Here is a 13077-nt window from a genome sequence, read left to right as displayed (position 1 = left end):
TTCTTCTGCTGGAGACGGAACGAGTCACAGAGCATTAGCCTCTGCTGTTGGTTTAGCTGAATGTTAGCATTAGCATCTGCTGTTGGTTTAGCTGAATGTTAGCATTAGCATCTAGCTGAATGTTAGCATTAGCATCTGCTGTTGGTTTAGCTGAATGTTAGCATTAGCATCTAGCTGAATGTTAGCATTAGCATCTGCTGTTGGTTTAGCTGAATGTTAGCATTAGCATCTAGCTGAATGTTAGCATTAGCAGCTCTGCTGTTGATCCAGGATCAGGTCCTGACAGTCTCTCTCAGACCTGCACTGCGACCCTCCTCTGTTCTCAGCTGCTGGCCAAAGACCCCTCAGAGAGACTGGGCTGTCAGGGGGGCGGAGCCTCAGAGGTCAAAGGTCACCCCATGTTCAGCTCCATCAACTTCACGCGTCTGGAGGCGGGAATGCTGCAGCCGCCCTTCGTACCCGACGTAAGACCCGCCTGGAGCCCGGACCTGGGCCCCGACCCACAGGGGGACACCCAGAGTCTGAGTCTGAGTGTGTGTGTGTGTGTGTGTGTGTGTGTGTGTGTGTGTGTGTGTGTCCAGCCTCAGGCCATCTACTGTAAAGACGTTCTGGACATCGAGCAGTTCTCCTCGGTCAGAGGAGTGGAGCTGGAGCCCCGAGACCAGGACTTCTACAGCAAAGTGTCCACCGGGAGCGTCAGCATCCCCTGGCAGAATGAGGTCAGAGGTCACCACAGGTCACCCAGGTCATCTGGGTCACCCGGGTCACCCGGGTCACCCAGGTCACCCCAGGTCACCCAGGTCATCCAGGTCACCTCAGGTCACCCAGGTCACCTCAGGTCACCCAGGTCACCCGGGTCACCCGGGTCACCCGGGTCACCCGGGTCACCCAGGTCACCCAGATCATCCGGGTCACCCGGGTCACCCGGGTCACCCAGGTCACCCAGGTCATCCAGGTCACCTCAGGTCACCCGGGTCACCCGGGTCACCCAGGTCACCTCAGGTCACCCAGGTCACCCGGGTCACCCAGGTCACCTCAGGTCACCCGGGTCACCCAGGTCACCTCAGGTCACCCGGGTCATCCAGGTCACCCAGGTCACCCGGGTCACCCGGGTCACCCAGGTCACCTCAGGTCACCCGGGTCATCCAGGTCACCCAGGTCACCCAGGTCATCCAGGTCACCCAGGTCATCCAGGTCACCTCAGGTCACCCAGGTCACCCAGGTCACCTCAGGTCACCCAGGTCACCTCAGGTCACCCAGGTCACCTCAGGTCACCCAGGTCACCTCAGGTCACCCGGGTCACCCAGGTCACCCAGGTCATCCAGGTCACCTCAGGTCACCACGGGTCACCCAGGTCGTCCAGGTCACCTCAGGTCACCCGGGTCACCCAGGTCACCCAGGTCACCCAGGTCATCCAGGTCACCCGGGTCACCCAGGTCGTCCAGGTCACCTCAGGTCACCCAGGTCACCTCAGGTCACCTCAGGTCACCTCAGGTCACCCGGGTCACCCAGGTCATCCAGGTCACCTCAGGTCACCCGGGTCAGCTGCTGCCGGCCACACGGACCGACGGAGAGGGCGTGGCCGAGGTGGAGCTTTTAGCAGAGATGTTCCGATACCATTTTTTGCCTCCTGATACCGATTCCGATGCTTTTCCTGTGGGTATCGGCCGATACCGAGTCCCGATCCGGTACCAGTATGTTAGAGAATAACTCCAGGCCTCGCCTGCAGGACTGTCACATGACCATCTCGGGGGTGAGGCCCGGCTCGGGTTAAACCCTCTAACATGAATCAATACAGCAGATTCAAGACATTTCTTTTTAAACAGAACAGGATAAAAAACAGCAGTGCAAATAAAACTGAACTAAATCAATCTGGGAATAATTATTTTCAATAAAGTGCAGCCCCAATATTTTCAAATTAAAGGAAATTTAAATAGAACAATATTAAACAGTACTGCAACGACAACTTAAATAAATCTGGGAATATATGTTGTTGCATTTTTAAATTGAAGTGCAGACACAATATTGTAAAATGAAGTCATTTAGACAAAACAGTATAAATACAGCAGTGCAACAGTAACTTCATAAACAGATCTAGAAATATTTTATTAACTAGGGTGCAAACATAACATAGTAAAATGAACAGGGAGTTTAAATAGAACAGTAAAAAATAGTTCAACAGCAACTTTAAAGATTACTCTCCAGAATGTTCTCGTCCAAAACCAGCCTATGAAGTTCAATCCAAAGAGCAGAAGCTGCTCTCTGAACAAAGCAACAGCTTCTGTAACGGCGCTGAGCGTCGGTCGCCTGGTCCCTTCTTCTTCTTCCTCTCATGAACAGCAGCTGCTGCAGCGCAAAGAACTGTGTCAGCTGACGGCCAGCAGGTGGCGGTAGTGCGGCCAACGGGATGCAGGCTGCCAAAACGTTACAGAAGAAGAAGTGTCAGTGCTGACGGAGCTGACGGAGCCGACGGAGCGGACGGAGCTGACAGAGCTGACGGAGCTGACGGAGCGGACGGAGCGGACGGAGCGGACGGAGCGGACCAGTAAACTGATCACTCATTTCATTCATGACGTGGTCTCGGATCGGGTCTGGACTCCAGGACTCTCCGATACCGATGCAGCATTTTCGGCAGTATCGGCACAATTTCCGATCCTGGTATCGGAACCGGAACAACTCTAGCTTTTAGAGACCTCGGGTTCACGGCAGGCTGCAAAACCTGGAACTGGAATGACACACTGAATGCCGGTTCTCAGCAGAACCGTCTTGTCTTCTCGGGTTCTCAGCAGAACGTTCTCGTCTTTCTGCCAGATGATCGAGACGGAGTGTTTCTCCGAACTCAACGTCTTCCTGCCCGACGGCTCGGTGACCCCCGACCTGGACTGGAGGGGTCAGCCGTCTCCGCCCCCCAAACGGGGTCTGCTGCAGTGGCTGTTTGTCCGACAGGTCAGTGAACGCATCGCGACAGCTGCAGTCTGACCGCAGGAAACGTTTCGTTCAGAGAGAGAGGTTAAAGGTCACGCCTCAGCTCCAGAAGGTTTTCAAGAAAAGACAACAGACGAGTGATTTTCATTATTATTATTATTATCATTATTATTATTATCATTGTTATTATTGTTATTATTATTATTATTGTTGTTGTTGTTGTTTTTGTTGTAATTTCATGGAAACATGTTTATTCTTCGTAATTTTAATGTCTTGAGCCAAAACGTTGAGAACGTCTGAACAGGAAGTCAGGAGACAGGAAGTCAGGAGACAGGAAGTCTGGAGACAGGAAGTCAGGGGACAGGAAGTCTGGAGACAGGAAGTCTGGAGACAGGAAGTCAGGGGACAGGAAGTCAGGAGACAGGAAGTCTGGAGACAGGAAGTCTGGAGACAGGAAGTCTGGAGACACAAAGTCTGGAGACAGGAAGTCTGGGGACAGGAAGTCTGGGGACAGGAAGTCTGGGGACACAAAGTCAGGGGACAGGAAGTCTGGGGACAGGAAGTCTGGGGACAGGAAGTCAGGAGACAGGAAGTCTGGAGACAGGAAGTCTGGGGACACAAAGTCAGGGGACAGGAAGTCTGGGGACAGGAAGTCTGGGGACAGGAAGTCAGGAGACAGGAAGTCTGGAGACAGGAAGTCAGGGGACAGGAAGTCTGGGGACACGAAGTCTGGAGACAGGAAGTCTGGAGACAGGAAGTCTGGAGACAGGAAGTCTGGGGACACGAAGTCTGGAGACAGGAAGTCTGGGGACACGAAGTCAGGGGACACGAAGTCTGGAGACAGGAAGTCTGGAGACAGGAAGTCTGGGGACAGGAAGTCTGGAGACAGGAAGTCTGGAGACAGGAAGTCTGGAGACAGGAAGTCTGGGGACAGGAAGTCTGGAGACAGGAAGTCTGGGGACAGGAAGTCTGGGGACAGGAAGTCTGGGGACAGGAAGTCTGGAGACAGGAAGTCTGGAGACAGGAAGTCTGGAGACAGGAAGTCCGGGGACAGGAGGTCTGGGGACAGGAAGGTAACCCCGCTCATAATACATCCTGACCAAACAGGGTTCATTAAAGGTAGACACTCATCCAATAACATGCGCAGATTAATTAATATAATAGATTACGCTACAATACACAATCTGGAATCCATAATTATCTCTTTAGATGCTGAAAAAGCTTTTGATCGAGTAAATTGGAAATTTCTATTTGGAATATTAACCAAATTTGGGTTTGGAACGTCTTTCATAGACTGGATTAAAATCTTATATAACAACCCAGCTGCATGTGTGAAGACTAACGAGCAGACTTCTCCAAGCTTCTGTCTGCAGCGAGGAACCAGACAGGGCTGTCCACTCTCTCCTCACTGTTTGACATCTTTATCGAACCTCTGGCAGCTGCTATAAGACAAAATAAAGACATCAGAGGGATCCTGGCCAACAATAAGATAGAACATAAAATAAGTCTTTATGCAGATGATGTATTGCTTTTCCTGCAGAACTCTCCATCTTCTATCTCCCAGACAATCACACTTATTGACAAATTTTCACTAATATCTGACTATTCTATCAACTGGTCTAAGACTACAGCCATGCCTATAAACTGTGATTTACAAAGTATACCCAATGCTACAATCCAGTCTGGAAACATTAGATATTTAGGCATAAACATTTCTCCAAGGATATCAGAACTTTTAAAACTAAATTACGTTCCGTTACTGAAATCAACAGAGGATGACCTCTTATGGTGGAGACGCTTACCTATATCTCTTATGGGGAGGGTTGCCACCATTAAAATGATGACTTTACCTAAGGTTAACTATTTATTTTCAATGATACCAACCAAACCATCGTCTGGCTGGTTCAAATCACTGGACTCATACATATCTAAATTTCTCTGGAAAAATAAACCATCACGTATCAGTTTAAAGACGTTACAACAGACTAAAGACAGAGGTGGACTAGACTTGCCTAACTTCAGTAATTACTTTATAGCCAGCAAGCTGCAGTATATCTCCAAATGGCTTAAACCGAACAATTTAGATGAGCCATGGCTGGATGTAGAGCAGCATTATGTGAGGATCTAGTCATCTCTGACCTGCCATTCATCAGTCCCACCATCAAATCCCATCGCTGTTTTAAAAGTGTCAACATCAGCTCCTCTTTAATGGCTTGGTGGGACTTTCTAAAGCTAACCAAATCTTCTCTGATCCCGTGTAAACTCACACCCATCTGGAACAACCCGGACATCCTGCAAAACAAAAAGATGATCAACTTCACTCAGTGGAGAAATAAAGGAATCAGCCAGCTTGAACATATCATTGAAAATGGCAACTTTCTATCATTCAATACTCTCATCTCACAATATGGAATCAGCAGCACAGCATTTTTAGAATATCATCAACTTAAATCTATCATAGGCAAAAAGTATACCTTTAATCAACTGCAGGGACAGCTACCTCTCGGGGTCGAAGAATTCTTAAACCTCAGTTCCCCAAAGTTGCTATCAAAGATATATAAAATATTATCAAAGGTAGAAGATTAAATCTTCCTTCCGACCTTAAAATGGGAGGCTGACTTATCTAACAACTTTGACCAAAATGCGTGGTCACAAATATGTTTAAATACTTTCAAAATGACAAAGAATTCAAATATACAACTAATACAATTCAAAATTCTGCATAGAATTCATTACACAGGACGAAGGATGTTCCAGATGGGTCTATCACAATCTGATATCTGCTCACACTGCAATGATAACATGATGACAGCTCCCTCCATGCCTTGTGGTCCTGCTCACCAGTGCAGAGGTTCTGGCTTCAGGTGTGTGAAGACCTGTCAACATGGTTCACTGCAACATCCCTGCTACTCCCACACTGTGCCTTTTAGGTGATCTGGGTGAAATTAACATGTCGATAAACTCTGTCTACATGGTTCTCACCATCTTGTGCATCGCAAAGAAAACTATCCTTGTAAATTGGAAATCCAGAAGTAATCTGAGTAACAGGCAGTTTAAGAATCTTCTATTAGATCATATCAGCTTGGAGACGATGTCTGTCTGTTCAGAGGATCAATCAGCTGAATCTGGTTCCCTCTGGTCCCCTGTGATCAGCTCCATCACTTCATGTAAGGGGAAGATGAGGGCCTCTCCTCTTTGAGGGTCGGTTGTTGGTGGGGGGGGCCTCTCCACTTTGAGGGTCGGTTGTTGGTGGGGGGGGCCTCTCCACTTTGAGGGTCGGTTGTTGGTGGGGGGGCCTCTCCACTTTGAGGGTCGGTTGTTGGTGGGGGGGCCTGATGGCTGCAGGTGGTTGGCACTGTCTTGGGGTCGGGATCTGGGCAGCTTCGCTGGGGGCTGTCTTCGTGTTTGGTTTGGATTGGGGGTGGGGGGGCCGCCGGTTGTTGGGGCTGTCTGGCGGCGGTGGGGCGGGGGCCCCGGGGGGCCGGGGTCGGCGGGTGCCGGCTCATGTCCGGGCGGCCGGGGTGTCCTGGGGCGGGTGTGGCTGGGGGCCCTGGGCCCTGGTGCCTGGGGGCTCTCTCCTTCCGTGAGGGTGGGGGGGTCGACCTGGCTGGGGGGGCCGGTCGGCTCGGGCGTGCTGCCGCGGCCTGGGTCGGTGCACGCCCTGGTGTCTGGTTGCTGCCCCGGAATCCAGGGCATCGGGGTGGGGGGTTGTGGTGGTGGGGGACAGGGGGGTGGGGTGGATGGGTGGGGGGTGGCGGGGGAGGTGGGTGGGTGGTGGGGGACAGGGTGGGGTGGATGGGGGTGTAGATAGGGGGGTGGTGGGCTGTGGGGGTTAGGGGGTTGGGGAAGGTGCGTGTACGTGTATGTGTATATGTGTGTGGGTGTGTATGTGTGAGTATGTATATATGTTTTTGTATGTGTGGGGATTTATGTAGGTGTATGTGAGTGTGTGGGTGTGTATCTGGATATGTTTGTGTATGACTATGTATGTATGTGTGTGTGGGTATGTATCTGTGAGCGGGGTATGTATGTGTGTGAGGGTGTGTATCTGTAAGTATGTATGTATGTCTGTACGTGTGTGTATATGTGTGGGCGACTGGAGCTATGTATGAGAGAGTGAGGTGTCCTGTGGGGGGGGGCCCCGGTGGACCTGGGGGCGGTGGGCCCTGGGTCTGGGTCCTTCTGCTGCCCCCTGTCTGTCCTCACCTTCACTCCTCCTGATGCATGATGGGTGTGTGCTTCTTGGGTCGGTGGTTCTCTGGCCATGGTCGCTGTCCGCCCTGGTCCTGGGGGGGGGGGGGGGGGGGGGTGGCGCTCCTGGCCCTGTCCTTCATCGGGGGGCTCCTGGGTGACGGGGGTGCTGCGGCATCCCCGGACCCCCCTCTCCCCTCACTCTCATGCACACACACGTAGGGCTTTGGGAGGCGGGCTTATCAAGCTGGGTGTGGTGGAGGGGGCCGTCTAAGTGGCCCCAATCACTGCACGCTTCAGTGGCTCGCCTCTCAGTCTTAATTGCACTTAGTCATCTAACACGACCAAACACATACAAACACACACATCGGGGGGTCTTGGCGCGCTGTGTCGGGGGTGGGGCTGTTCAGGTAGATGAGACTGCTCGTTTGGCCTCACTCGCGGCACGGTGTGGTTACTGACCCTCAAATTTTAATCGCAAACAACATATACTCCATCAACACTCACGAGACGGAGGGGGGGGAGGGAGGGCAATGGGGTCTTCTGCGCCCCCGTTTCCAGGTTCCTTCTGGTGGGGGGGAGGGCGGGGGGGGGCTGTTGTTTTCCCCACAGGCCGGGGGTTTGGAGCGGCTGTGGTTTGGGGGGCTGCTGGCTCAGGGGGGTGCATACCTGTCTGCGGCGGGGGGGTGGGGGGGTGGGGGCGGCAGTTGTGGGTGGCGGGGGGTTCTGGATGTGGGGTTCGGTGTTCCCTTGCCTTCCGGGGGGGTCTCCCACAGGATGTGACAGTTGGATGACGCGGGAATGTGAGTGTGTTTGGGGTAGGATGGACTGTGTGTGTGTGTGTGTGTGTGTGTGTGTGTGTGTGTGTGTGTGTGTGTGTGTGTGTGTGTGTTCTCGTATTTCTATCCTTGTGGGGACATTTGGCCCCGACAAAACGTGGAACGACGTGCCTTGTGGGACCTTTTTCCGGTCCTAAGTAGGAGAAACAGTGTTTTCTTGACCATGTTGTTGTTACTGAAAAAAGTAAAAGGTCAAAAACATTTCTTTAGGGTTAGGCTTTGTTGTGGTGTGGGTTAGGGTTAGGGTAAGGGTCAGGGTTAGGGGCTAGACATGAATGGGAGTCAATGGACGGTCCCCACAAGGATAGAAATACAAGACTGTGCGTGTGTGTGTGTGTGTGTGTGTGTGTGTGTGTGTGTGTGTGTCTGTGTGTCTGTGTGTGTGTATGTGCGTGTGCGTGCGCGTGCTTGTTAGCGTGTGCGTGAGAGGGTGTGAGTGTGTTGGAATGTGAGTGTGTGTGTGTGTGCGTTTGGTTTAGGGATGAGTGGTTGTGTGTGTGCGTGTGTGCATGTGTGTGTGTCAGTATGAGTGAGTGGGTATGAGTGTTGGGTTGGGGCGGGGGGGAGTGAGGCGGGAGAGGACAGGGGGTGGGAGGGGTGGGCCGGGCGGGGGGTGGGTTCCGGGTGGGGGTCGTGGGGTGGGGGGGTGGGGTGGGGGGGGGGGGGGGTGATGCCCTGGATCTCGGGGTGCGTGGCCGGAGCGCTGGGGGGTGTACTGGCCTGGGGTGGGTAGCCGCCCGTGTGGGCTGGTTCTCCCGGGTGGGTCATAGCCCTTCGCCTGGGTGGGGGGTTGGCTCCTGGGCTCTTGGGCCTTGGGCTCTCGGCCCTGCCCGCCCCGGGCGTCCGGCGCCCGGGGTGGACCGGCTCCTGCCGGTCGTGGCTCCGCGGGGCCCGGGCCCCGGGACTGCCGGGGTCCCCGGCCGGGGCTTTCCTCTGCCCCGTTTCTGGACCGGAGCGTGGGCGTCTGCCTGGGGGGGCGGCTTGGATCCGGGCTCTGTGATGTCCGCCGGCTGTCTGGGCTCTGAGGGCCTCTCTGGCCTGCTTCTGGCCTTCTCAGAGGTCAGAGGTCATATATGCATGATCACTATCACTATCACTGTCACCATCATATTCACATGATCACGTTGATCTTTAATCACTCTTTACATACTGGGTTACCTTGTCTTCTTGTGGTGGTTAGACTAATGGTGATCTGTAGCAGACCTCTCTTGATGCACGCCCCGAGCTACTACTAGTTACGACTAGCTATATTAAAAAAAAAAAAAAAAAAAAAATACGGTTTGTGGTGTCCTTGCATTTCCTTCCTCCCCTACACCTCCTTTTATTTTTGTGGCCTGGTCTGTTCACTAATATGGTTTGGAAAAAAAGGGGGAAAAAAAAAAAAAAAAAATGTATGTATGGTTCTGTAATTTTCTGTGTTGGTTGTCGGCTCTGTTTTGGTGTTGTCCAGATTGGGGGTTTGGGATTGTTCTAGGTTGCGTGTGGTGCGTCGACAACACTGTTTTGTATTGTGACTTTGTACATAGGTTGTGCCGCCCCCCCCCCCCCCCCCCCCCCAACCCCCCCCCCCTTCCGTTCTCCCTCTCTTTATCTTTCTCTCTTTCTGTCCCTGCTCTCTGAGCGTCTCCGTCCCGGTCCTGTCCGGTAGCCATGCCGGATGCCAGCTTTAAATAAAGGCAGCAGCAGGAGGAGACTCAGTCTCATCCGGCTGCTAATATTAAAATCTGTTCGGATAGTAAAAGGCTACAATCATACAATATTGCACGCCCCAGCTGCCGAACAGGACAAGGGAAAAAAAAAAAAAAAAAAAAAGGGGACAGGAAGTCTGGAGACAGGAAGTCCGGGGACAGGAAGTCTGGGGACAGGAGGTCTGGGGACAGGAAGTCTGGGGACAGGAAGTCTGGGGACAGGGAGTCTGGAGACAGGAAGTCTGGAGACACGAAGTCTGGGGACAGGAGGTCTGGGGACAGGAGGTCTGGGGACACGAAGTCTGGGGACAGGAGGTCTGGGGACAGGAGGTCTGGAGACACGAAGTCTGGGGACAGGAGGTCTGGGGACAGGAGGTCTGGGGACACGAAGTCTGGGGACAGGAGGTCTGGGGACAGGAGGTCTGGAGACACGAAGTCTGGAGACACGAAGTCTGGGGACAGGAGGTCTGGAGACAGGAAGTCTGGAGACACGAAGTCTGGGGACAGGAGGTCTGGGGACAGGAGGTCTGGAGACACGAAGTCTGGAGACACGAAGTCTGGGGACAGGAGGTCTGGGGACAGGAGGTCTGGGGACAGGAGGTCTGGGGACAGGAGGTCTGGGGACAGGAGGTCTGGAGACACGAAGTCTGGGGACAGGAGGTCTGGGGACAGGAGGTCTGGGGACAGGAGGTCTGGAGACACGAAGTCTGGGGACAGGAGGTCTGGGGACAGGAGGTCTGGAGACACGAAGTCTGGGGACAGGAGGTCTGGGGACAGGAGGTCTGGGGACAGGAGGTCTGGGGACAGGAAGTCTGGGGAGAGGAGGTCTGGGGACAGGAGGTCTGGGGACACGAAGTCTGGGGACAGGAGGTCTGGGGACAGGAGGTCTGGGGACAGGAAGTCTGGGGACAGGAGGTCTGGGGACAGGAGGTCTGGAGACACGAAGTCTGGAGACACGAAGTCTGGGGACAGGAGGTCTGGGGACAGGAGGTCTGGAGACACGAAGTCTGGAGACACGAAGTCTGGGGACAGGAGGTCTGGGGACAGGAGGTCTGGGGACAGGAGGTCTGGAGACACGAAGTCTGGGGACAGGAGGTCTGGGGACAGGAGGTCTGGGGACAGGAGGTCTGGAGACACGAAGTCTGGAGACACGAAGTCTGGGGACAGGAGGTCTGGGGACAGGAGGTCTGGGGACAGGAGGTCTGGAGACACGAAGTCTGGGGACAGGAGGTCTGGGGACAGGAGGTCTGGGGACAGGAGGTCTGGGGACAGGAGGTCTGGAGACACGAAGTCTGGGGACAGGAGGTCTGGGGACAGGAGGTCTGGGGACAGGAGGTCTGGGGACAGGAAGTCTGGGGACAGGAGGTCTGGGGACAGGAGGTCTGGGGACAGGAGGTCTGGGACCGGGACATTCTTTAGTCTTTCAGTTTCCTTCAGTCATTTTAATGAGTCGAGTTTTATTCCTGAATATATTTGTAATCATCTGCCCCCTACAGGACTGCTGTGGGAACTGCAGCGACAGCGACGAGGAGGCTGCCAGGCTGTGACACACACACACACACACACACACACACACACACACACACACACAGCATCTTGTTCAGGCTGCTGGTGCGTTGTTGCCTCGGTGTCGGGATCTAAACAGTTTCATGTTATTTAAAAACACGACGAAGAGAAAATAAACTTATTTTTTTACTGGAATCTTTTCTGACTGACTTCCTCCAGCCAGACCGGTTCTCCTCCCACGCCTGCTCCTCCTGCTCCTCCAGGGTTCCATGTTTCTCGGTGTTGATTGTTCTCAAGATGTTGATTGTTGTCACCAGGGTGGACGGCCCACCGGACACCGTCCCGGTGGGACGTCCACCCACAGTGGGCCGGTCCGGTCCGCGATGATTGTTTTCTGCTGCCTCTCTGAATTCCCTCCAGTCAGACCAGCCGGCTGGCTCCAGAGGCTCGCCGTGCGTTCTGAGCGCCGACACACACTGCTGGTCTGTGTTTGTCATGGTCAACTGGTGAAGGGAGAGGCCCTGACAGCTGACAGTCACAACACAAACCAGGGTGGGCGGGGCCTCACGGCACGGCCGCAGCTCGCTGACGTGACGCGGCAGGTGGCTGTGAGCGCCGTGAGCGCACGTTTACGATTTTGAACTTCATCAAAAACCGACTCAGAAGCTCTTTCTTTCATCAACTGGAGGCATTTCTGCTGACGGCCACCGAGGACGACGTCCTCACGGCGCTGGACTCTGACAGAAGACCTGCAGAGGAGACAGAGCTGCTCAAAAAGCTGTTCCACTGATAAGGTGAGAAATATCTGATGTTCTTGTTATCATATACGAGGGCGGACCCAAAAGAATCCGGAATGTGACTGTAACTTTTTATTTCTGACATTTCAAAATAAAACACCACTGTTGCCTTCAAAATAATCTCCATCCACATTAATGCAGCGCTCCAGCCGTGTCTCCCACTTCACCAATGCGTCGTCAGACTCGTGCGTAGAGTCATTCAGGGCCGGCTGTGATTTGTCTGTCCCCTCCTCCACATCTGCAAACCGCTGTCCCTTCAGCTGCTTCTTCAACCTGGGGAACAAGAAAAAGTCCCTGGAGGCTTCATCTGGAGAATCAGGCGGATGGGAGAGGAGATTCATCTCATTCTTCTCCAGAAACAGCGTGAGGCGCAGCGCCGTGTCCGCTGGCGCTCTGTGGTGGTGGATCAACCGGCTCCACTCCGCCACGACGCTCTGCTTCCTCCTCACATCCTCACGGAGCGTCTGAGGACTTCCTGTAGTAGCTGGTTTACAGTCTGACCTGGAGGGACGGACTCGCTGTGGACGAGACCCTGGACAGCCGAGAAGCAGCTCAGCGTTGTTTTCACGCTGAGCGGACCTGACGCGCCGACATCTGGCCCTTCTCAGACCCCCGGACCACTCATGGACCTGAGTCTTCCCCAGAGCAGCATCCTTGTAGGCTTGCTGCAACAAGCTGAGTGTTTCTGCTGCTGTTTTTCCAGCAAGAAGCAGAATTTAATGTTCTGCTCTGGCTTCACAGTCAATGTCGCCATTTTGGAAAAAATCGCAGACCTCCTCTGCACTCTGTTGCTATAAATAGCGCCTGACAGGCATCAGTGTCACTCTGGGAGCTCAGATTTCTCACAGATGTGCACGAGGCTTACCTGCAGCACATCTGACGGCCAGAAGTCCAAACTCGTTATTATTATTGTTTTATGACCTAATTCCGGTTTCTTTTGGGTACGCCTCGTAGTTCAGTTCATTTGAGCATGTTGTGGCGTTCGAGCGGCGACTTGCGGGCAGGAAGACGAGGCGAGGTCTGCTCTGTTACTCAACCAAAGCTTTATTGTTAAAACAACCAAGCAAGGGAACATGACACACCAGCACCGAGACAACATCATGGCGGCCGTAGGCCCCAGGTCACCCCCAA

At 53.6% G+C, this 13077-nt stretch overlaps 1 protein-coding gene across 9 annotated transcripts in view; it reads left to right on the top strand.

Moving 5' to 3' along the window:
• The window catches only part of grk6 (G protein-coupled receptor kinase 6), a 32989-nt gene extending 21645 nt beyond the window's left edge, over window positions 1-11344 (top strand). For 8 of the 9 annotated variants that reach the window (XM_030086615.1, XM_030086614.1, XM_030086620.1 and 5 more), the window contains 4 exons: window positions 327-464; window positions 582-719; window positions 2812-2946; window positions 11140-11344. In XM_030086615.1, the coding sequence (XP_029942475.1) occupies window positions 327-464; window positions 582-719; window positions 2812-2946; window positions 11140-11190 (462 nt within the window). In that variant the 3' untranslated portion in view covers window positions 11191-11344. The remainder of the gene's footprint in view (window positions 1-326; window positions 465-581; window positions 720-2811; window positions 2947-11139) is intronic. The other variant, XM_030086616.1, reaches the window with a different exon arrangement.
• The last annotated feature ends 1733 nt before the right edge of the window (window positions 11345-13077 follow it).

The sequence above is a fragment of the Salarias fasciatus genome, unplaced genomic scaffold, assembly GCF_902148845.1.
Source record: "Salarias fasciatus unplaced genomic scaffold, fSalaFa1.1, whole genome shotgun sequence".
NCBI classification, from domain to species: domain Eukaryota; kingdom Metazoa; phylum Chordata; class Actinopteri; order Blenniiformes; family Blenniidae; genus Salarias; species Salarias fasciatus.
The sequence above is the reverse complement of the archived record's forward strand: the minus strand, read 5'-3'. Positions and strand labels throughout refer to the sequence as shown.